General features: G+C 38.4%; 1 protein-coding gene across 1 annotated transcript in view; it reads right to left on the bottom strand.

Moving 5' to 3' along the window:
* Window positions 1–25,761, bottom strand: part of LOC124554842 — a 511,599-nt gene that overhangs the window by 151,564 nt on the left and 334,274 nt on the right. The window contains exons 26-28 of the mRNA XM_047128504.1: window positions 23,275–23,349; window positions 17,581–17,667; window positions 2,694–2,756 (exon numbers count right to left, since the gene is read on the bottom strand). Of these exons, the coding sequence (XP_046984460.1) occupies window positions 2,694–2,756; window positions 17,581–17,667; window positions 23,275–23,349 (225 nt within the window). The remainder of the gene's footprint in view (window positions 1–2,693; window positions 2,757–17,580; window positions 17,668–23,274; window positions 23,350–25,761) is intronic.

Genomic DNA, 25,761 nt, shown 5'->3' with positions numbered 1-25,761 from the left:
CACATATGATGACGGTAAATGCCAACCAACTTCTCGCTTGGTGTAAGGAGCATAAACATTGGATGATTGAACAGTGGAATAACATTGAGTGGAGTGGTAAATCATGGTACACAATGTGGTGATCCACTGGTAGCGTGTGGGTATGACGAATGCTAGGTGAACATGATCTGCAAGTGTGTGTAGTGCCAACAGTAACATTCGGAGGTGGTGGTGTTACAGTGTGGTCTTGTTTTTTATGGAGCGGACTTGCTTTCCTTGTTGATTTGTGTGGCACTATCACAGCACAGGCCTACATCGATGTTTTAAGCATCTTCTTGCTTTCCACTGTTGAAAATCAATTCGGGAATGGTGATTGCATCTTTCAGCACAATCGAGCACCTGTCCATAATGCACAACCTGTGGCATAGTGGTTACAAGACAATAACATCCCTGTAATGGATTGGTCTGCACAGAGTCCGACCTGAATCCTATACAACACCTTTGGGATGTTTTGGAACACCGACTTTGTGCCAGGCCACACCGACCAACATTGATACCTCTCCTCAGTACAGCACTCCATAAAGAATGGGTTTCCATTTCCCACGAAACCTTCCAGCATCTAACTGAACATACGCCTAGGGTGGAAGCTGTCATCTACCCTAGGGGTGGGCGAACACCAAATTGAATTCCAGCATTATCGATGGAGTGCACCAGAAACTTGTAAGTCATTTACAGCCAGGTGTTCAGATACTTCTGTACACACTGTGTCCAGGTGGACTATAGTGGATACAGAATGCCTTGTTTCCCGTGCTCTTCAAATGTCTGTTGTTCTGTGGTGCGTTATCCGTGGCAGAAGGAATGATTGCACCTGCTTTGGTCAGGTGTTCAGTTGTCGTGATGGCTACAGTATTAGTTCAAGTTGACCAAATCAATTCATGCTGACATGTTTCACTGATGGCAGAGACTGGTGCTGAAGACTGATAACCTACTTCTTTAACACACTGTGTGTGTGTGTGTGTGTGTGTGTGTGTGTGTGTGTGTGTATTTGAAGTGGTTCAACGATGCAGTCATCAGCACCCATATGCTGACTGTGAAGCCAATGGGGTTTCTCCCTTGAGCTCTTGTTTACATGAATACACACGACTCCTCTGAATGGGACAATTTAGCAAGTGAGCCAAGGCAGACCATTACAAACAATGACATCTGATCTGGACAGCCATTAAGAGGCAAGTCCAGAAAAGAAGATCGGCGTATCATAAAAACAGCAGCAGGAGGAGCCAGTCATTCTGTAACATACTAAAAGTGGTGACCTATGAGCTGAGGTACAAGTGAAGACAAAACACAAAAACATAAAACACGTGCCACATTCAACTCATTATCACCTAAATTTGAGGACAGGTATGTCACATTTTACATAATCTATCACTTGCTGGAATGCGGTAAGTGTACATGGCCATTGCCTCTTATGTTCTTAGTCTGACATTCTGGCTGTCATGATATGTTGTGACATCCTTTAGCACAAGAGCTGAACAAATTTCATAAAGTATGTGTTTTATCAGTTCTCTTGTATTCAGATTTAAGAAGTGGCATAAGGGTCAAACTTCCACTAGGTAAATCTGCTATTGATTTTCACCAGATATTTTCTTCAGTTCAGCATGGAATTTATCCCAGCTATCAAGCTTCTCTTCATTGTTCTCAGAACACTGGTGGGCTGAGCGCTCAAATAAAAGTACACATTTGCCAAACTTATTGTGTCATCCCACATGTTGTATTTGCTAACTTGGTGAGCCCCTTCAACCATTCTGTCAGGCACTGATCAGAACTTCCAGGAAACATTGATGGATGCCCGACTTCCAGCTCTTTTGGAATCCATTGGTTTCCTGAATAGACAGACTATGGGAATTATGTACTGCTTATATTCCAGTGATGTTCATGTTTTATAGTACTCAACATCTCCACCAAACAATGTCACATCATAACCACAATCAAGTCCAAATCAAAAAATTTCATCGTCAGTGACATACAACACCTAACACTAAAATAATTTTTATTGTAGACACCACTGTACAGGGAAAATAGAACTTAACTCGTCGATACAAACTTCAAATTTTCCACAGTGTGCAAACGTTATCAACTTAAGAAATCTCAAGTACCTTCCAGAAATGATAATTAATAAATAAGGATTAACTATTGGTGGTCAGTCTGAACAGACAACCCAGAGCATGCACACCAGTGCTACTAACCCATACACAACACTGCATGCCGTACAGCTTGCAGGACAATAAAGAGTTAATATTCTAAGTGTTAGAAGAAAGTGTCACAGTGACTGATACTGAAGTAACTTCTGTTCTTGATATGCATATAAATGATAACCATGATGTAGGATTGATGTCCATGACTACTGCTGAAAATGTCCTGGGTCTTACATTTGATTCAAGCCACTGCTTAAATCATGAATTAAAATCTACAGCAATGGCACCTGAAGAGCTCCAGTGTAAGGGTCATCATCATCCCGTCAAAAGCCTCATCACATAGGACGGTGCAGTGGATGGAGGTTCAGGATACCCATTTGCACTTTGTGTCAGGAAGTGCCATGTTAGTGACATGTGGAGTATGTACATACGTACATATGTACATAAGCATGTAACTCAGATGTAGGAATAGCTATCAGTTAACAGTTTCTGAACTACTGACTCGGCAACTGCAATACTTACAGCACTATTGTCTTCCTTTGAAGGTTGAGGACTATCCAGTACTCTTGTCTGAAGAACTGAATCCTGTAATTAGAGAAGTACAGAGAGTATTTCAGGCACGTAGTGAGAGAAGTATACACAACAATGCACAAAAGTGAAATTCTGAGATTTTCAATTATCTTTCCATCATTGTAATGGCACCAGTGCTAGCACAATAACTTCAGAAACAAACTTCAAGTCACTGGGTTCCCGAAAGGATCTCTCTTCCCTCATCTCAATATATGTGTGTTATGTGCAAGTTTACAAAGTACAAACTATATTCACAGAACTGTAAGGTGCTCAAAATGTCATTGCCTAATATATTTAAAAATTGACTACTGACAACTGAAGGAAGGAAGGAAGGTCTGTATTTAATATCCTATCAATAACATCTTCATTACAAACTGAGCATAAACTTGCTAACAAAAAGACACAGACAGATAACTAGGATATCTCTGAAATGAGCTTCTAGTAATTTCTACCCAATTATGTAAAATTCATTTTTAAGAACTCTTTCATTTATTTGCCTTAATGCATTAATATTTTGTTATTTAACTCTGAACTTGCTGTTAGTAAATTTAAAAAAAAAATTATATTACACATCACTTGAATTTTTTAAATGAACTCTTAAGATTTCCTGCCTGATACATTCTCTGACCTGCACAAATGAAGGGTTTTTATAATTATACTTTCACTTTTGAGCCAATGTAGATAGTCACGAATGTGTGTGTAATTTATCTAAGTTTTTTAAGAGTTAGTGAGAATCTGATTATGCTGCATTTTACATTTTCCAATGCTACATGTGGTATATGAAAGCATCTTCTATGAGAAATATGTTTTCTTCCTCCAGTTGATGATGGCTGAAACAACCAAAAGTGGCTGAATAAATATAATTTATACACCTGACTGGGAAATGAAAATGCTTTTCTATAAATTGTCAAATAGTACCTCTAGTGCAGTTCCAGACTGACTGTTGAAGCAGATGATTGTAAATATGGTATGCAATTAATGAATGGTATCTTCTCATGTGAGAATTAAAATGTGTGTTCCTTTCAATGATCTATTCATTATTTGTCTTCTGCAGGTCCTTAATTACAACCAGCCTTTACTTCCATCACAACAAACCATTATCATTTGAATTTTTTCTACTGGCTTCTGATCCTTTAAATAAGGTATGTTCTTCAAGGGTCTTCAATCATTCTGCTCAGTGCCTTACATTAAGAAACTCGGTGGTGACATTATTGGTGCATCGAAACCACAATCAAGTCAAAATGCAAAAGCAATGTAGTCAGTGATGAACAACACTCTGCACTGAAAGCATATTTATTATGTACACCAATGCAGAGATGGAATGGAGCTAAGTCTTTGACAGAAAGTGTTGCTTTATAAAAAAACATTGCATATTTCAGAATATGCAAACATAAGAAATTCTGAAAACTAGAAATGATAAATACTAAATTCAAATAATGGCTGGTGGTCAGGTTTGGTCTGCCAACTCACACCATACCAGCCAGTGATGCTAACTGCTACACAATGTTGTATGTTGCAGAGCTCTGGCATTGCTCCCTCTCCTGGAGAAACGGTGACCCTTTGTTTCAGAAGTTCTCACTGGAGATGGCTACATCACACAGTATCTAGATCTTGCCACTGGGCCTCTGTGTGGCAGCATTGGTGGACCCTCTCTCTGTCTCGTTGTGTTGTTACTTCCTCTTCACTACGATAAACACAGGCAGTTGCTACTACCATCAAAGCTTCATGATCATCAAGTGGACCTAAAGTTTTCTTGAGTAAGAAGCCTCCAACCATCAAACTGTGCCTCAAGGTTATAGTCGGGCCTCATACAAAGGTCATAAACAAAGTCTCTGTGTGTTTGTCTGCATGATAAAGGGTATTAACCCTCGCCTTCATCTGTTATGCCTGACAAACTGTACCTTACTTGCCTGTCCTTGGCATTACAGCAATGTTAGTCCTTTTCCTCACCTTCCAGGGCCTGTATGCAAGGTAAGTACCTATCTTGCTTCTTTGCTGCAGTTGATGAGGCACATCATGTAGTTATCCTGAGGACTGTCAAGCTGAAATGAGGACAGTGTATCCTTCACCAATTGTCATTTCAGCCTGGTGATTGTGGAGCAAAATAATTGTGGAAAGCACGTAGTTACTTGCTTCTCTAGGTTACATGTCAATGTCATGATGGACGGTACTGTATCCAACCTCTCTATTCAGTATCAATGCACATCAAGAACATATTTACCAACATCTTATTACGGCATTCTCTGTGGCCACTTGTGGGTGGTAGACAGTTGTCACTGTGTGGAAGACACCACAATACGAAATTATCTCTGATAATAGCCACAATTGGAAAACTTTTCCACGATCAGAAAGCATAACATGGGATGCTCTGCTCTTCAAAATGATGTCTTTTATGACAAACCTTTCAGTTTCTGGAAATTTGGTAGTTGGCAGAGCTTTGGTTGCTGCATAGTGAGTGAGGTATTCACTGCAGATTATTATCCACCAATTCCCATTTTCTACTTTGGGAACTACTGCAAGGAGCTGAGTTCAATTTGGTGGAATGACACTGTTGCAAGTGGAGTTGGTACCAGATGACCCAAAAGTAACTGCAAAATGTGCTTCCCAAACCGTCATTTGTTACAGTGGCTCACATTGTGTCTAACAGAATAATAGGAACCTGGCCAGTGACACATCTGATTCTTTCTACAGTCATGACAAATCCAGAGTTACCAGATGTTGGAGTTCCTCTTGCACAATGAAGCATTTACTAACGGCAATTCTCCTTTGATCACTTCCTTCTACTTCAAGGCTTCTGTGGTTTTCTTGATTATCCCTCTGTTCACAAGCAATGTCATTTACTGCAAGCAATGACTGAGACTTCACCCACACTGCTGTGTTACAACAAAAAGTATTCCTTCTATTGATTGATGTATGGTCTCGTGGTAGCATCTTTGACTAGTAATCAGAACATCAATGGCCCAGGTTCGAAGCTAGCCAATACTTAAATGTTGAATAAAAATTATCTGAAATGACATTTGAAGACTTCCAGCATAAGAAATCTCCCTCATTCTGTTAATGGTTTTGACAAATAGGGCAGAGGGGCAGAGAAGTCCTGGGCACCCTCTTGCTCTTGGAGTGGGAAACTGTTCTTAAAAGGTAGAGGAATCAGAATTGATCAATGGTGCAAGGGTGCAGAAGGCAACAGAAAACACTGCATTAAAGACACATAAGGTGTATCCACAGGACATGAAACCTCTAATACAAAGTGTCTTGATTATCTCTCCAATGGAAAAAGATTCTCGAATTAGTTCCCCATTCAGATCTCTGTGAAAGGACTGCCAAAATGGAGGTGGCCATTAGAAGAAGCAGAATAACGAATTAAAGGGGAACATTCTATATTTTGGAGCATGGGATGTCAAGAAGTCTCAGTGTGATAAAAGGGAAGCATGTAGTTTCAATCTATATATAGTGTGGTTTTGTGAAGTAACATGTAAAGAAGATAATGATTTCTGGTCAGACAAACACAGGGTCATATCAACAGTAGGAAAAAATGGTATAATGCGAATAGGATTTGTTATGAGCACGAAAATAGGGCAGACAATGAATTACTGGGAAGATTCAGTGATAGGGTACTTATCATCATAACTAATACCAAACCAACACCAACAACAATAGTCAAGACATACATGCCGACATCACAAGCAGAAGATGAAGAGAAGTATTCAAGATACTGAACAGGTAATTTAGTATGTAAATGGAGATGAAAATCTAATAACCATAAGGGAGTGGAGTGCTATTCTGGGGGAAAGAGTAGAAGAAAGAGTTATGGCAGAATATGGGCTCGGTAGTGTGAATGAGGGAGACTACTGAGTTTTGCAATAAAAGTTAACTAGTAATTGTGAATACTCTGCTCAAAAATCACAAGGGAGGTTGTATACTTGGGAAACACCAAGAGAGACAGGAAGATTAAAGCTGGGTTACATCATATTCAGAAGAGATCCTGAAATTAGATACTGAATTATACAGCATATCCAGGAGCAGATATAGATTTAGATCATAATTTAGTATGGGACTGATATAACTTCTGTTCTCAATATTAATGTAAATGATCGCCATGGTCTAGGGGTGGTGTCATTGACCACTGCTCACAATTTCCTGGGTCTTGCATTTGATTACAGACCACTGCTTAAATTATGCATTAAAAATCTGCAGCAATGGCAGCAGATGAACTCCAGTGCAAGGGTCACCATCATTCTGTCAACAGCCTTGTCAGAAAGGATGGTACAGTGGTTGGAGGTTCAGGAGGCTCTTTTGCACTTAAGTGTAGGAAAGTTCCACTAAAGGAGGAGTTATCAGCAAAACATCGATGGTATTAGGGTACAGGTGGCAATGGAAACCATTACATACAAGATATAAAATGTGTGTCCACAGGATGTGTGGCCTGTAATTAAAAGTGTCTTGATGATCTCTCCACAGGTAAAAGATATTCAATTAGTTCCCCATTCAGAACTACAGTAGGATACTACCAAGGGGGAGATAAGCACGAGAGTAAGATTGAATACACAATGGAATGGCAACATTCTACAAGTTAGAGCACTGTATGCCAAGAGATCTCAATGTGATAGGGAAGGTACAAAATCTGAGAAGGGAAACACTATGGTTAACTCTATATATAATGGGGATCAGTGAAGTGAAATGGAAAAAAGATAAGATGTATGGTCAGCCTAAAACAGGGTAATACCACCAGCAACAGAAAATGGTAGAACAAAGGATAGGATTTGTTACTAATGGGGCAGTTGGGCAGGCAGTGATTTACTGTGAATAGTTCAAAAACAGTGTTTCTCTCAACCAAATCAACAGTAAACCTACACCAACAGTATACAGAGTCAGCAATATGAGAGAAGACAAAAACCTATTGAGTTCTGCAATACCTTTCAGCTAGTAATAGTGGATATACCGATAAAAAATCACATGAGGAGGAGGTATACTTGGGAAAAGCCTCAAGTTACAAAAAGATACCAGCTTGATTAAATCATGGTAAGAGAGAGATTTCATAATCAGATATTGGCCTGTAAGGTATAGCCAGAAGCACATATAGACACACACCACAATTTAGTGTTGACGGAGGTTAGGTTGAAATTTAAGGGACTCATCAGGAAGAAACAATGTGTAAAGAAGTGGCCTGTATCAGTGCTGGAATGACTCCCCATTATCTCTGCTCTGCTTATACTGGGATAGGCAAGAACCTGTGCAGAGCTCTCGCTCATGTGTAGATCTCTCTTGCCTGACTGCACACTTCCCCCACCACCACACCATGCTGTGTGAGTGGGAAGAGGGGGAAATTGCTAATGAAATGAAAGTGCAGTGGTGCAAGGAACATTGAATTGCTTGTATGCAGTTTTGTTGCACATTTAATATTTCACAACAACACAGATCACAAACAATACCAGTTTTCACTACTACTTGCTGCAGACATAATAAAATTAATATCTATAAAAAAACTATCAGTACACAGACAGACAGATACAGACAATTTTGCAGATTTTCATCAAACAGATTGCCACATATTTGCTACTTAATTAGGATCATCATTGAAATAAAATTGATATCACATTTGCAATCTCATTATGGAAATTTGGAAACACCTTCCAATTTGAAATTTTATCACGATATGACTGAATATTTGTGTAGATTATTTCAGACAGTACTTCACTATAGATAGAAAAGTCTGAGGTTACTATTAATATTGCCCAGAAGATCACTAATACACAACATGAACAGCAATGGTCTCAACACATTTCCTTGAGGCAAACCCTAGGTTAGCTCTACGCTGATGACTCTCCATCCAAGATAACTCGCTGCATCCTCTCTACTAAAAATTTCTCAATCGAGTCACAAATTACACATGATACCCCATCTGATTGAACTTTCAATTATAAGTGTAGATGTGGGACTGAGCCAAATGCTTTCTGAAGAATCAAAAAATACTGCATCTATTTGACTACCTCGATCCAAAACGTTCGGTATGTCACGTGTAGTACAAGTAGTTACTCTTTTCTTTACTGCCGAAGGACAAATACTGATGTCATAATGCAGAAGTGATGTCAACTAAAGTGGGAGACACTCAAGCATATGCCCCATATGATTAACATAACTTCTGTCCCTTAAAAAAGGCCTCAAAGGATCGATGTTTCCTGTCAGATGAGGATGTGCAGCATGCAGTTATGGAATTCTTCACGCAGCAGGACACGGTGTTTTACCAAGCAGATATCTTCAACCTGATCTCTTGGTGGTATATGCCTCAATGCTCACGGCTATTTTGCCGGATTGGCGTACCAATTCTGGACTGTACAGCCTTCCAACGGAAACGTGTTGATCAACTCTTATATTTGCATGACGACGGGGGTTCCGAATTATCTGCCTGATGTCTTGTCATGCCCACCACTAACAAAACTAATTTTTCCATTTGTTTGTTGCATGACTAAAGTCTCCACTGATCAGTACTCTATGATTGGGGAACTTATGCACAAGTGAATTGAGGTTCTCTCTAAAGTTTTCAGTTACATCAAGAGTTGAGTCTGGTGGTTGATAGGAGCTCTTGACACAGAACAAAGTAGGTTTTTCCAAGACAGGTGACGTGAGTCCCAATAGTTCAGTTTCAGTGAAAGACAGCAGCTCGAACTTGCTAGTTAGGGGGATCAGTATCACACTACAAGTCCTCCCCGGTCTCTGTCTACTTGTAGAGGATGCCTAGAACTAAAACAAACACATTACTCCCAGTCATCAGGTGGATGAGCCATGTCAAATCCCACACTTTCTGCAGAAAAGACAGGAGTCACAGGTAAGTACAGTACTTGAGGTACCACAGGTAACTCTGGTACGTGACTCTGGGGAGCTCTCCCAGCACAAAAATTCAACAAACCACAAATAAGTTGGTTCTCACCTTGCATGGTCTTACTAAGGGCATTCAACTGTGCAGTCAATTCCACCAAAAATGTGAAGTCTGCAATCAATTCTGGATTTTCTAATTTAGGTTCCTGGTTTCACTTTTCCTTCAGAAATTCAACAATAGCATGCCTTTAATAGAAAAATTGAAGACATTGGTACAACAACCAGATATGTCCACTTTTGGCCAAAATGAAATTTTACTAACATTGCATAGTTTGAAAATTGCTCTATTGAATGGTGCATGAATGAGACCTATTCATGGGACCATTTCAGAAGAACATAAGGTATGGACTTGTCGATGGTTGGTGTTTGGGATAAGAACGAGACATGTCCAGGGCTTGCTTTGTCATTGCAGCAAACAGTAGTCACATATTGGTATGTGAAATACATCCAAGAAATTCACTGTGATTGATGTTACATAAGATCAATTTTTAGACTTATTGTTCCACCCAAGAAATCTGTTTGCAGCTAACATTATGAGTGCTGATAATGAGAAGTTTACTGTTTTAAAGTACAGGTTCTTTGAGTACTTCACTGCACACAACCATGTAGTTTATTGTCATGCACCATTATCACAACTTATCTATCATGACTTCATCACTCAAAAAGCCTCAACTTCAGTCAGATTTCCCAGTAAAAAACTTTATTAAGTGCCTCTGCCAATTAAATATGAGAAATATAAGGATTACATCTTGAGGTCTCATGTATTCTGCTGGATATCAGTGTCGTTCTTGCACAATATTTCCAACAACCTGACACGAAATCTTCATCACCTGCTAGCTGAGATTGCTCACTGAGTGGAACAGGTCCAATACTTGCATCTATGCTCTTGCCCCTCCATCAAAGGTTCCAGGCTTTCTGTCCTGCTAGCAGTATTCTTAGGAATTTCCTCTTTGGTCTGGAGCACCTGTCTGTGGGCTGGCATTCCGTTTTTGATCCACTGCAGTTTCAGGTTTTCTCTCTGCTGTGTGCTCCTGCTATAAACTTTCTTAGGTGTTTCCTCTTCGGTTCAGTATGCCAGGGCAAGCACTGGTGTTTTGCCTTCAGTCCCATGCACCTGTCTGTGCATTGGCATTCCATTTTCAGTCCGGTGCAGTTCTAGGTGTTCCCTTCATGGTTTCCTCCCATTAGAAGCACCCTGTGACATTCCATCTATGGTTCAGTGCACCTGCTGCTCTATGTGGGGTTCGTTTCCCACGTCCACACCCTCAGTTCTGCTTTTTGTAGAGTTCTACTGCTGCTCCCATTGTGTTTTCAGCAACTCCAGTGCAGGATCCCAGGCTCTGCTGAGTTGGTACCCAGTGTCCCGATTCATGTGGTTGTCCATCACCATCACTCTCTTGTAACCTTGCCCCACCATCTGGGGGTCTGTGTCAGAACCCTTGTTTCAGTATAGTTCATATTAGGATTGAGTTCCAGGCAGTGCCTGGCAATGGCTGATTTAGGGGCCTATCTTAGTCGAATGTGTCACTGATGTTCTTTGTATATAATGTCCATGGTCTTAGTTGTTTAGCCAATGTATGATATACCACATTTGCAAGGTACATTATAAATTTTTGGTTTTTGTAGTCCCAGGTCATCTTGCACATTTCCAAGTAGCCCTCTTATTGTGGTAGCTGGACAGAACACACATGGTATTGTGCTCGCTGAGAATCCTGCTGGGGCACAAATAGATCCCGCATAGGACAGGTGGGCCAGCCTTTGTCTCATCTTGCTCTTCTTCTAGATTGTGTGGCAGAGTGGCTGGTTGAAGGGCCTTCCGAATATGTTTGGTCATATCTCCATTCTTGCGTAACACTGATCATAGATGCTCTATTTCTACTTGAAAACTATCTGGGCCTGACAAGGTGTATGCCCTGTGGACCAATGTCTTCAGAATCTCGTTTTTCTGCACTGGGTCATGAGTGCTGCTGGCTCACAGGTATAAATAACTGTGCGCTGGTTTTCCATACACAATGCGGCCAAATGAGCGACACACCCTCCTTTTGACATGTGCATCCAGGAACAGCAACTTGCCACCCTTTTCCAGTTCTATGATGAACTTAGGTTTGTATCTAGCCATCTCTAATGCCTCCTCTTCAAATCTCTCCCTAAACATATTGGCAACCACTGTAGACAGAGTGCTGTCCACAGCTACACCCTCTGTTTGTTCGTAATATTGGCTCCCATACAGAAAATAAATTGAGGTCAGTATATGCCTGAAAACGTAAAACAGAGGTCCAAAGATGTCATGAAGCTCACTAAAAAGTATGTGGCAGCCTCAGACATGGATTTTTATAATAAGGTGGTCTGTGACAGAATTGTTACAGATGCTACATACACCACAATGAACTTATTAACCCCCCACACCTTTGACATTTATCAGAGTACCCTTTTTTTATTCTCAGCTTTCTCTTCACATTCAATAACCTATAAATTGCTTACCGTTGTCTCTTTAGTTACATTTTTTTGACATATTCAAAAAATGAAGTTGTTTGATACATGAGTAAGACATGCCCATCTTTTTAATTTGATAAATGTCATAAAAATGTTGTTGCACCAATGCTTTCAATTGTTCCGGGCATGCTCTTCGACTTAACCAACATAATAATACGAAGGCTGCCCAGAAAGTGACAGACATTTTCAAACATAAAGTTAACAGTATGAAATAAACAAATTTTATTATATAAATTTTAAAGGTAAACTTTTACACTGTTTTTCTGCACGATTGCCATTCAAATTGAGGCACTTGTCATACCACAGCACATATTTTTCAATAACATCTCTGTAGAAATCTGCTGCCTGCAATTGCAACCTCTCACTCATACTGGCTTGCAGTTCGGAGTCAGTATCAAAGCTTCGTGTAGCGAGCCATGTCTTCACTGCTGAGAAGAGGTGATACTCGCTCGGCACCAAATCCAGGCTGTATGGTGGATGATCACAAATCTCCTGTCCAAAACTCTGTAGGACCTCTCAGGTACAATTGGACTGGCCCTATGTGGATGTGCATTGTCAAGAGAAAATAAAACTTTTGTGCTAAGTTTTCCCTGAAATGTGTTTTGTATTGCCTGCATTAACTCTGTCAGTCTTAGACAATACCTCTATGAGTTAATTGTTGTGCCAAATTCAAGGAAATCAACAAGAATCACTCCCTTTGAGTCCCAAAACAGAGTATCCATGAGCTGTCTTGCTGACAGTATTTGCAAATACTTCCTTGGTTTCTCAGAAAAATTTGTGGGTCCCCATTCCATTGACTGTCTTTTTGTTTCACAAATGGCATGCTTCACCCAAGTCTCAACCCAATTACCATACAATCGATAACTTTGTTAGAACTTTTCTCGTAATCTGCACAGGAGATCTGTGATGTAGCCAGTCTCTGTATTTTCGTCATCTTTCGTTGGGATAATGAGAACCCACCTAGCACAAAATTTGTGGTTATCAAGCTTCTTCATCACAGTTTCATGCATCAAACTCCATGAAACTGGGGGAAAATATTGTGGAAGTTCCATAATCATGAAACGACAATTTTCACAAATTTTATCATTGCTTTTCATCAGCAGTTTGTCAGTCACAAAGCTAGGCCTACCACTGTGGTCCTGATCATGAAAATTGGTACAGCAATTTTTAAAATCAGTGCACCATTGCCTCACTAGGCTTTCACTCATTATTCCTTTCCCATGCACATCACAGAGATCATGATAAATTTCAGTTGGTTTGCAGTTTTTTGCCAACAAAATCCTAATCACATAGCACACCTCACAAATGGTGAGATTTTCTATTGCAGCGCACATTTTAACAAGCCACAGAAAACAAAGTGGCAGAGTAACAGGCAACATGCTACCATTGCTGCAATAGACTAAAAGTCTGTTACTTTCCAGATAGCCCTCATACACAATGCCTCAGTGCTTTTTGCTCAGTTCGATCAAACACTATTGGAACTGATGATGTAATAATGCACATGACACAAGAAAATCTACTACTGTACCACCAATATCAACATGAGCTCCATTCTTTCTAATTTATCACAAAGTGTTCATTGTAATTTTTTGCTCTTCCATCATCAACTAATCCTTTGTGCACGCTGCTGCAATACCATTCCATAGTATATTTCCAGTACTGTAGATTATGTGAGTTCCTAATAGAGATTGAGAATTCTGAATCTTCTTTTCAAAGAATCTGATTCCCATTTATTTTTAAAAACTTGTGACAGCAGATCACTAGACAGCCTCTTTTTTTTAGCAACAGCCACTGGATCTTTGATCTCCCTAAACACCATGAGAAAATAGCTAGGGATAAACAGTGCTGCCACTATAAGTCTGCCAAAAGGAAGAAAGTGGTGTTAAATGAAAAATGCTGCACTAAATGCCAGAAGAAGCAGTGTCATATCGCACAGCTAAATTATTTGTCATGCTGTACCAAGTAGTTCCAAGAAAGGCAGAGCATTGCCAAGATGAACCTAATGAAGCGGAGGAATACTGAGTAGTGGCAGACAAACTGAGCCCCAGACCACACATGCGATGTTCTGCATGCCGTGGTGAACTCTGACTCATATACTTACCTTGCCCCATATGTCCCACAACACCACCAGGAGGTATTCCGTCTCATGGTGTGCAGTCATCATAATGCTTGGCTCATCAGTGTGTCACTCAGGAATGTAATCAATATAAGGTGCACGAACAATTTGAAGAATTCTAACAAGTGGTAGTCCACGAATAAATGCAGAGGAGAGAATGGACAGGTGAAAAGAGAACACTGAAGTTCTCTGCAAGAGGGAGGAACTATAGGCTAATGTGATCGAAGAAGAAATGGGAGTTGACTTGGAAAGCCAGTATTGGAGCCACAGTTGGACAGAGCTTTGGAAAACTTGAGATCAAAAAGGTAGAATGTATAGATACCATCCTTTCACTGATTTTAAAATCACTACGGGAAATGATAACCAAACAACTATTGAGGTTAGTGTGTGGTATATATGAGAATTGAGACCTTCACAAAAATACCATACACACAAATGTGAAGACAGTGAGGGTGGAACTGTGTGAGAACTATTCCACAATCAGCTTAGCAAATTGTTCACTCAGGATGCTGAAAAGAATAATACACAGAAGAATGGAAGTTCCCCATTGTGAAACACAAAAACACCAGTGAGGCTGTTCTTATATTGTGCTTGATAATGGAAGCAGGACATAAGAAAACCAAGTTACTTTCATAGGATATGTTTAGCTAGAAAAAGTGTTTGTCAATGTAAAATGGTGCACAGGATTTGAAATTCTCAGAAAAACAGGTGTAAGTTGCAGATAAAGACAAGTAGTATACAATATGTACAGGAGCCAAGACGGAACAGTATGGATGAAAGGTCGAGAATAAAGTGCAGATTAAAAAGCATGTAACACAGGGATGCAGTCGGTCACTCCCACTGCGTTCTCAGAGTCTTTGGACATTGAGCAAAGATGTAGGACTGACGCCTGTAGGGATGTGGGAGCAGCTGTTTCAAATGTGGCCCCAGCCGCTTGCACCATGTGAAGTTACTTGACCCCATGTGCCTTCTGTGTATGCGACACTTTGGCACTATGGAAGGTTCAGATGCTCCATTAAATCTATATAAAGCAGAACACCATGCCAGTCCCGGCAGTCTGTGGTTTCAACTCCTGATTATGGAGTAGACAGATGTCAAAAGCTTGATTGTTTTATTCAAAATGACACAGCTTCTAAACCCAGAAGGTTTTATTGTTCATCCCTACTGTTCAATCTATACATTTAAAAAATAATAATAGAAATAAAAGAAAGGTCTAAGTGTGAGACTAAAATTCAGGGTGAAAGGATGTCAATGACAAAATTTCCTGATGAAATTGCTATTGTCAGTGAAACTAGGGAAGAATTACAGGGCCTGCTGAATAGAATAAGTGCTCATAAGGCTCTTCGCATTATGTGCACTTATTATTTATTGAGACTACAGTGAAGAAATATGAAATTAATGAGGAGCAGCAGAATCAAGATTGAGATAAACTGAACATTAAAACTGAGGTCCACAAAGCAAAAAAAATAAAGGAATTCTGCTACCTTCGAGGCAAAATAGCATATGAGGTATGAATGCAGAATATACGAAGCAGACCAACACACTCAAGAAGGCCTTCATTGAAGCAAAAATTGGCCAAAGACAGAACACTTTATGCCACCATCATCACAATAAAAATAGCATCATTAGAAAGTGTTAGTGTGAGAGACTTCCATTTTCCTGGATAGGTAAGGAAACATGTACAGTACTGGGTGCAATACAGATCCAAAAATTCAACCATATATATATATATATATATATATATATATATATATATATATATATATATATATATATATATATATATATATATATATATATATAATGGAAGGAAACATTCCACGTGGGAAAAATTATATATAAAAACAAAGATGAGGTGACTTACCGAACAAAAACGCTGGCAGGTCGATAGACACACAAACAAACACAAACATACACACAAAATTCAAGCTTTCGCAACAAATTGTTGCCTCATCAGGAAAGAGGGAAGGAGAGGGGAAGACGAAAGGAAGTGGGTTTTAAAGGAGAGGGTAAGGAGTCATTCCAATCCCGGGAGCGGAAAGACTTACCTTAGGGGGAAAAAAGGACAGGTATACACTCGCACATATCCATCCACACATACAGACACAAGCAGACATATTTAAAAATATGTCTGCTTGTGTCTGTATGTGTGGATGGATATGTGCGAGTGTATACCTGTCCTTTTTTCCCCCTAAGGTAAGTCTTTCCGCTCCCGGGATTGGAATGACTCCTTACCCTCTCCTTTAAAACCCACTTCCTTTCGTCTTCCCCTCTCCTTCCCTCTTTCCTGATGAGGCAACAATTTGTTGCGAAAGCTTGAATTTTGTGTGTATGTTTGTGTTTGTTTGTGTGTCTATCGACCTGCCAGCGTTTTTGTTCGGTAAGTCACCTCATCTTTGTTTTTTTTTTATATATATATATATCCTCTCTTACATATTAACGGATAGCACATGAAATGGGTGTGCTTTCAGATCTATATATCACATCTATCTATTCACTATTATATAAAGACAAGTCGCATTTTAAAGTTGTTACCAAACATCTCAAAAAGTTTTTGACCAATTTACTTTAAATTTTTTCATTATACTCTAATAACTGTTTGGACGGATACAAGCCACACAATTTACAATATGTATGGTATATAAGTATGTGTATACTATATAAATGGGAAAGGTTGTCCACAGCTCGTGATCTAGTGGCTAGTGCTGATGCCTCTGGATCATGGGGTCCCAGGTTCGATTCCCGGCCGGGTTGGGGATTTTTATGCACTCGGGGACCTAGTGTTTGTGTTGTCCTCATAATTTCATCAACATTCGTGAAAGTGGCAAGACTGAACTGTGTAAAGATTGGGAATTTGTACGGGTGCTCATCATCATCATCATCATCATCATCATCATCATCATTATCATCATCTGGGAAAAGTTCTTAGCAAATACCTTGAAAAATACTTCACCGATTTATTTCAAATTGTACTGGGAAGTAGTTTAGGATGTATATTGATTTACCATACATATTTATCAATTATGAAGCATGGCTGGGTTTGCTCGTGATGTAATAAAATTCAACTGTTTATTAACAAACCAGAGCAAGTCATTAAATGATTAAGTGCATGAATTTCTGTATTTCAGGGACTTCTGTGTGCTTGGTGTGGATGGGAAAGACAACAGTCTGAAGGTAATATAAACAGCGATACTAATGATTGTGTATGAGTCTTTAACATAAATCTTACATTTAAAGGTTTTTTAATTAAATGAGATAGGCTAATGAATCTAGTATAAGCTATCCAAGTTAAGACGCAAATAGTCAAATGAGAGCCCTTTTTATATAAAACAGCATGTAAGTTATAACAATACTCACAATGTATTCATCTGAAATTACAGTTTCTTGGAGATCTCTCTCAATGTTAGCATCTGGGTTCCGTATTTCTGGTGGACAATCAGTTTCCTGGAACAAAGTAACACAAACTTGCAGCTGAGAAATATATATGAATATAAAATGTGTGTAAATTTACGGAGTTGTCTACAACATTCTCGCCAACAGAGTATCCAGAACAAAGAGGTACATATGCCAAGTATTGACATCATCAATGCAACAGGGTGTTTCTGTCACAAGGCTAATATGCAATTTAATATGCAAGTATTGAAAATATATGACAAACATCTGGTCAGTACCATCTCAATATCAACCCATACTCTTGAAAAAACATTCCCATCAAGTGTAGTAGATGTACATTACAAATTCATATTTTGATTTTAAATAACATACGTTTCTCTTTTAAAGATGTTACGTTTCTGATGTGACAGTTTAAAAATTTATATCACATAAAACTTCAATACACAGACTAGATGCCAATGTAAGTGGACACAGATTAAAAACAAATTTGGTATGTTTATCACTGCATTACGACAGTATTATTGGAAAGACAGACTGCTACTCACCATATAGAGGAGGTGTTGACTTGCAGACAGGCACAACAAGAAGACAGCTATACACTTAAACTTTCAGCCAAAAGGCCTCCTCCTGAAGTGTAATACACACACATTCACATGAGCACAACTCACACACACATAAAGCTGGAGACAGTGATCATGTGTGTCTGAGAAGTCTTTCTGTTGTGCCTGTCTGCGACTCAGTGTCTACCCTTTTAATAATACTGTCATTATTCCATCCTGGACTTTTTATTGTTTGATTGTTACTGTATTATTCCTGAGGGCCTGTGCCAGTGGTTGATCCTCAGATTTTCTGTTGCACGTAACATGACTTCTGGCTCTTGGAACACTTAGTAAGTGCAAAAAATTACAAATCACACTGCACTTTAGTTTCTACATTAAATCACTGGTGGGTCCATCCCATATGGAAGACGCAGTTTACAAGGTGGAAAAAAATGTTTATGATGACATTTTCTTCTCAAGCCAGTTTACCTCATTTATGAATAACTAAAAATAACTGATGTTTTAGTTTTCAAAAGTCTGAAACTAAAGTTTTAGTACAGGAGACATAGCAGTTTTAGTACAGGAGACATAGCAGTTTTCCCCAGTTTTACACACATACACTTGCTGTAAAATCTATCTTGCAGTCAATGAGACAATGAATGAGCTCTGATAATCCACTGCCAGTATGCATACTCAAATAACAGTCTGGATTGCTACTATTGACCATAAAATGTTTATGAGCAGTGTTTTGGATTTGGTCTTTCACATTACCTATGACCACCAGATCATTTCCGTCATGACTAGCACAACTCGGTGAGGACTTAGTATTGGACTGTTATTTTATTCATTAAGATGCTGTAGCTTTAGCCTCATTTCCTGTTTTGTTTAAATGCAGACAACCTGAAGATATTCAAACAACGAAACCACTCACAGCACAATAAATGTGTAATAACACAGATGGGGTGGTTTTTATTAATCATTAACAGTATCAACAGTGCCACACTGGAAGAAACTGGGTTTCTAAAAATCCAGGATAAGAGAAAAGTCATTATACAAGATCTGCAACTTCATTTTAGCACAATGTAGTCTGCCTATCAGGCACTCTCTCTTTTTCCTGCCCTGGAAATAAGGTGAATTACACTATCTACTACACCTTAGTGTACAACATTCTGTCTCATACATATGTGGTTATTACATGTTGCTCTGTTAGATTACTTTCCATTATATTGTATTTCACAAGTTATATTTACTCTTAGTTCGGTGCAGTCTACACAAAAACATTTGTTAAAAGTATGTGAATTTTCTGTAGCTAAACAAAAGTATAACTAACAGGAAAGTTGCACACCCACTTGTTAAGTACACTGTACTTTACCATAGCTCTGATTTTTACAGTTGCCTCAATCCATCTGAATTTGATCTACAACACCAGATCATCTAAATCGCGAATTGGTATCGCCCTTTTCCCATAATCAACTTTATGTGTATCTTCACTGACTATTGTTCTCTGCATATTCTTATGTCTCTCTTCAGCACTTCAGTTTTATTATTTTTTCATTCTGTCATCATTTTATTTTCCCATTTTAGCAGTGCCATTTTTATCTATTAGTCCACTTAATTTTAACTATAATATAAATGGATCAGAAAAAGTTTTGCACCGCTTGCAAATCTGCAACTACACGTTGCTTGGAGCTAAAAGAATAAGTTTTATAACATAAACATCGTTACTGTAAAATAAAAACGAAACAATAACCAAATCAAAGACAGTCTGCACAGAAGTGTACATTTTTGCACATATGTGATGTCAAAATCCACTGCTGGGTAACATTCAATAGAGTACTGTGTCAACCCTTGCACTGTAACATGCTTGGATCTTCCTTAGCATGTGACACACAAGGTGGTCAAGACAACGCCACACAAGCAATGTTGCACTTTTCAACAGTAAGCTTTCTTAGGTCATACAGTGTGTGAGGGGAGTTTCTGCAATGTCATACTTCAAGTTTCCAACAGGTCCTTAGTATGCTCAGTATGGACCACGACAGCAGATACCACAGGCAATGCCATTTAGTTCATTGTCTCCTGAAGAATAGTGTTGACGATGTGTGCACATTGCACTTGTGCGTTACTGACTTGAAAGATGAACCCATCACAAAAATTCTGATTGTACAGCTCAAATTACCCTCAACAGTAATAATAGGGTTGTAACACCTCTACATGACATTTGCTTAAAACACAGCAGACCCACCTCCATTTTGAACATATGGGCCTCCATGCTTGAGATATGTATTGGTATTTATACTCCAATAAAAAATTACTTTGTGACTGACAGATTGCAATGGTAGGGGCACCCAGACACACTTCATAAGGTGTTGCACATATCTACAAAACAGACAACACAGAGAGAGTGTAGCACTCAAGAAAGAACTACGACTGGATGGTGGCTGACCGCTACCACTCAACTCACTGATATCTCAATCACAAAGTAATTTTAATCAGAGTATAGACATCTCTATGAATGTATAGGATGATCTTGAGCCATCAGATCAACTCAACTTGTCCATAGCAAGAACCCAGCCCCACTGATTCAGCTTCCATTGCAGGTGTTCCCTTGCCCAATTTCTTCACACACCAAGCTGCTGGAGGTTTTGTACTGTTGTTCATAATCAGTGCATACACGCAAAATTTATTAAGTGGAGGCGGTTGCATACTGTCTAGGTAGAAATACCCCTCTCTGATCCCTGCAAGAAGGTAGCACACAGTTTGTACCATCATCCTCAAGATATTTATGACCCATAATTTGCAGGGAGTGACCATTAATTTGTGTCACTGAACATGGGCAACCACTACAAGGCAGTGTTAATGTTCTGTGTCTCACAATAGCAGCTGAACATTCAAAATGCCAATTTGGTGAGCAACTTCTCTTGCTGGCAATCCTAGACTAAGCTTGAAATTGCCCTTCAAGAACTTTCAGTGTACCATTCTAAAACTCCCAAGTGGAGAGACAGTGTGCTTGACCAAACAGCAATGAGAAAGCAGGTTTACTTCTATCTGCAACACACAGGTGGCTGTATGCAGCAATTTTCGAATATAAACTACGCAAGCCATCAGGGTGCTATTAAAATTTTAGAAGTTTACTTTTCCACTTCATTTTTTATGTTTTTAGCTTCACGTGTCCTCAGTGCACTATCCTAGTGTCATACTAAACTTCCAAGTTAACAGCACTCTTGTATATTCTTGCTATTCCTTTCTACCTCTTCCTCAGTTTTCTGCTGTGCTTGCCACTTCCACTTCCTTCCTTCTGCAAACATTTCTTCACTTAGTCTTTTCTGTTCTGCTGCTCCATTGGTACACTCATCCCAGTTGTTATCTGATGGAAATTCTTCCTATCGAAAAGTTAGACTGAATACACTTATGGTGAGGGATTATTGGCAACAGAAATAGACTGAATCTTCAGGATATCTTACCACACTTTGCTGTAACAGGATATGTATTATGGAGTGGGTTAATGTACCTTCACAGAACTATGATGGTTATTCAGGTCCAGTGCACTCTTACAACCCTTAGTGTGTAAAAAGAGAACTACAGCTTCTGTCTACAAATGCATTCAGATGCTGTCTTCTGATCTAAAGAACAGAGAATCTGAGTTCTTAATATGATGCTAACTAAATTGATTCACCTACAATCTTTCTTTTAAAAAGAAAGGTTATTCTGAAAGTATGATTTGGTTATCTCATGTTGAAATATACCCAAAATAACTTACCAACGTGGAGGATAACAACTTCAAAATAGTATCACATTCCCCTCATGAGCTCCCTTTCTTTCAAAAGAGAGATAATTTAATTTGAAGAGTATAGTAAAACAAATTTACATTATAAATATCTCCTGTCACATACAGTTAATCAAAAATCTACTGTAGTGACAGTTCTCCTCTACATAGGTACAGAGTGGCAGTCATTCATTTCTGCCATTACAAAAGGTAGTAAATCTCCTCTTGTTATCTCAAAGGCACACTCACATTTCACACACCAGTGTATAGTGCAAGTTTCCAAGTTGTATCATTGGATATAAGAATTGAATATCATAAAAAATCTCACTATCAGTTAATTTTTTGACGTATAAAACAGCAACTACAGTTGACTTTGAAATTGGAACAAGTCAGTTCTTCATATCTTGAAGAGTAATGGTTAGAAGTGGAAAAAATGCCTTGTCTTTTGTGTATCCTTACAAATAAAAATAATTTGAAAAGTCACAAATTAATGAACATAGTATTTCATCCATCTATAGTAATTCATTATCCAGGCATATTGTTAACAAATTAATGTTGGGCATCCAAGTTGGAAAAATAAGCAGTTTTGATATGATTGTTACAGAAATGAATATTCAGCCAAAGCATTTTCTGCGAGCCTTTTCTTGCCTACTGTCCAGTTGAAGACCAACTCCCAATAATTTTAACATCGTGGAGACTAATGAAATAAAGTGTTGAATCACTGGTTTTTTTATCAACTATCTTTCTTCACAATGCTAAATCCAGAATTCGAATCCTTTTCAGGGTTGCCTGAATGCAATGTTTTAATGCCTGAAACCTGAACAGTTCAAATGTGGACAAATTTTTAAAAACATCTGCTAAGGGAAAGTTCACTGCTTGCCATGGAGTGATATTTTTTATGTGAAATAATGTACTGTATATTCATCATTTTCAATTGATTTCTGGTGTGTGACGATGTACACTTATTTCCCACATGTGTATACAATTATTACCCTCAACTTTCTTTATGCCTGACACACAGCAACTATTTGTTGACCCAACAATGGACATCACACTGCACATGAACAATATATCTATAATTCCAAAGTAAGAAAAATGCCTAAACATGCTGAATGATTAAAATAAGTATGGTTGTATGCCGATTACCATAATTTTTAGGCATGCATTTTTAACTTTTAACCTACTTTAAAGTAATGAAGTGTATGAACCCTTTCTCTGTTTAGAAGAGTGTTAAAAAAATAAAAAATAAGTTTTAAGATCAGTTATTTCTTTGGTTTCCATTCATTAGCCCATCGTCTTTGAAACTAAAAAATAAGTAAAACACACTAAATTGAGATTTATGCTAAAGACACATACCCAGTCATCAGTAACCTCATTAATATCTGCTTCAGACTCTTGTCTTTTCCATCCAAACCAAGAATATGAAAGTCCCTGAAATACAGAATGTCATGCAATTAATCATTTAATAACCTGGTGTGGTATGCACTCAAAACAGTCAAATTTTATTGGCTACTTGACTACATTGTTAATTTCTATAGACTGTGGTGTGATCTTGTACATAGCAAGAAGATACTATATTCTCTTGGTCTAACATAACATGAAGGCTGTAGGAGGCATCAATTGTATGACTTGGAGATCATTTGTGGATCTGAAGCAAATGAGAATAATTGTTGTTCTTAAGCAAATTGTCACACATTGTGAATTTGTTTATGAAAAAACTGGAAACAGGTCAAATAAAACATCTGAGTAATACAGTAGATTTCCCGCTAAAAATTGGCAGCATAAATCATGGCGATAAAATGATGCTTAGATAAATTTGCGTGCATAGGAATTATGGAATAAAAAGAAAACTTTGCAAAGAAGAAGCAGGATATGGTAAACCAATTAGTTAACACCACAATTAGCAAGGAAAAGTTATTTTCTCTATTTATTTGCATCCATATTATCATACAAGTGACTAAGTAATTGGATACGGATGCAGTGCCACAAGTTATGACTAGGATAACATGGAAGTAAAGCTTTGTTTCCTCATAGCATGGTGCCATTGTCTGTTGGCCAATACAGATGATTTACTCAACATGTTAATATTGTACATGCAGAAAGTAACAGAGGAAAACTTGAACGCCCATAAAGGCTCACAGCAAATTGTGGCTGAAATTCTGAGACAAGACAAATATCTTGCGTTGAGAGGAATGAGGTGGTGTTATACTAATGGCTGAGGATACTTGAATGAGAGTGAGCAGTCAGCATGACCTGGCATCTGACATACCATTGTGGATACATTTATGGAAGAGAATTTAATTTTTTTATCTTTGATCATTTCTCAGGGAGTTCGCATTTCATGGGTATAATGGAAGATTTTATGTGACTAAAATGCTGGAAGATATGCAAAAGGGTGATTATAATTGACAGGTTATTATAATTATAAGGTCAATAGAATCACATCATCACTACTACATTTACAAGATTACTCTGACAGTGAAAAGTTTTTCGATGATAGAGTCTGAACTGAGAGTCTTGAATTTCACACCAGAATTCAAACAGAAGAGCATGGTGTGTGAACATCTTAAGTCACCTGTAAAGAGATTCCACCATATGCCATCCATTAGGAAGCTGTTTTTACAGTATTTTGGGACTTATGAGGACCTTCCTCACTCAATTACACACCAAAACCTGTTACCACCAATGCTTCACACTCACATTTCTGTAACTTGTCACTAAGAAACAGTTAAGCATAATTCTCGAAGTAGTTGCAGTTTTTCTTTTTGACACTGTCTAGCCTCACTTGGCAAATAGAACTGCAGTCATTTGGGAAGGATCCAGAGGAAATACCACATAATTCAGATCTTGACACTTCTGATTACGTGTTCAGTCCACTGAAATTCATGGGTGGCCAGACATTCTCCTCTGAAATCAGGTATGTGGTAGTTGTTCTATGACCAAACCACCAGATTCAATACTGGAATCTCTAAACTGCTGATGCAATGCAATAAAGGCTTCAACTGCTGTGCAACTGAGTGGAAAAACTAAAAGTTGTTCTTGGATGGCCTGGAGGCTATACAAAAAGTTATAGTTAATACTGTCATTTTTCTATAGCTAGTGTGGAGGCTGATACTTCTAGCATTGGTCACTGTAGAGTTACACAGTTTCGTGAAAACTTCAAAAAATTTGTATCAATTCAGACATAATATGCAAACTCTTTGCAGGCATTGATTGACATGTATTTTTAGGTACAGTTAGCAGATACCAATTTCAATGTGGCCAATACTTTTGGAGAGTAAGGATATTGTCATTTTATGCAGCATGAAAAAGAGTAGATATAAATTGAATCCATGATAAGTTCAATCAGATCTCTTCATGAGTGGACTCTGCTTTTGCATTGATTCCTAACATGCACCAGCTTTGAGAACACTAATGATAATCAACAATTATTCCCCTATCACTGCACACAAAATGTTCTAATTTCCATTTCTTTCTTCTTATGTTGAGCAGTATATTACAAGAATACATTACAAAAACATACTTTCAGTATATAATCTCATCAGACAGCAGAACACTGAGTCGTTGACAGCCCAATAGACAAGACTGAAAACTGTGCATCATACAACTTTTACTCCTAAATTGTTTACATTCTACTATACCTTTCCATTACCATATTTTCAGTAAATGACTTCTATAATATACCAAAACTAAAATTTTATTGCACCTGTGAAAAGACAAGCTGACCCACTTTCAATCTTGCTAAAAATCTCATTCTGTGTTACATCTTGCCCAATACATACTTTCATAGTGTAAATCCCAGGGAGTTCCATTGTTTACTGAAACACAATGCTATGATGATTA

Source organism: Schistocerca americana, chromosome X, assembly GCF_021461395.2.
Source record: "Schistocerca americana isolate TAMUIC-IGC-003095 chromosome X, iqSchAmer2.1, whole genome shotgun sequence".
Classification (NCBI taxonomy): Eukaryota; Metazoa; Arthropoda; class Insecta; order Orthoptera; family Acrididae; genus Schistocerca; species Schistocerca americana.
The sequence above is the reverse complement of the archived record's forward strand: the minus strand, read 5'-3'. Positions and strand labels throughout refer to the sequence as shown.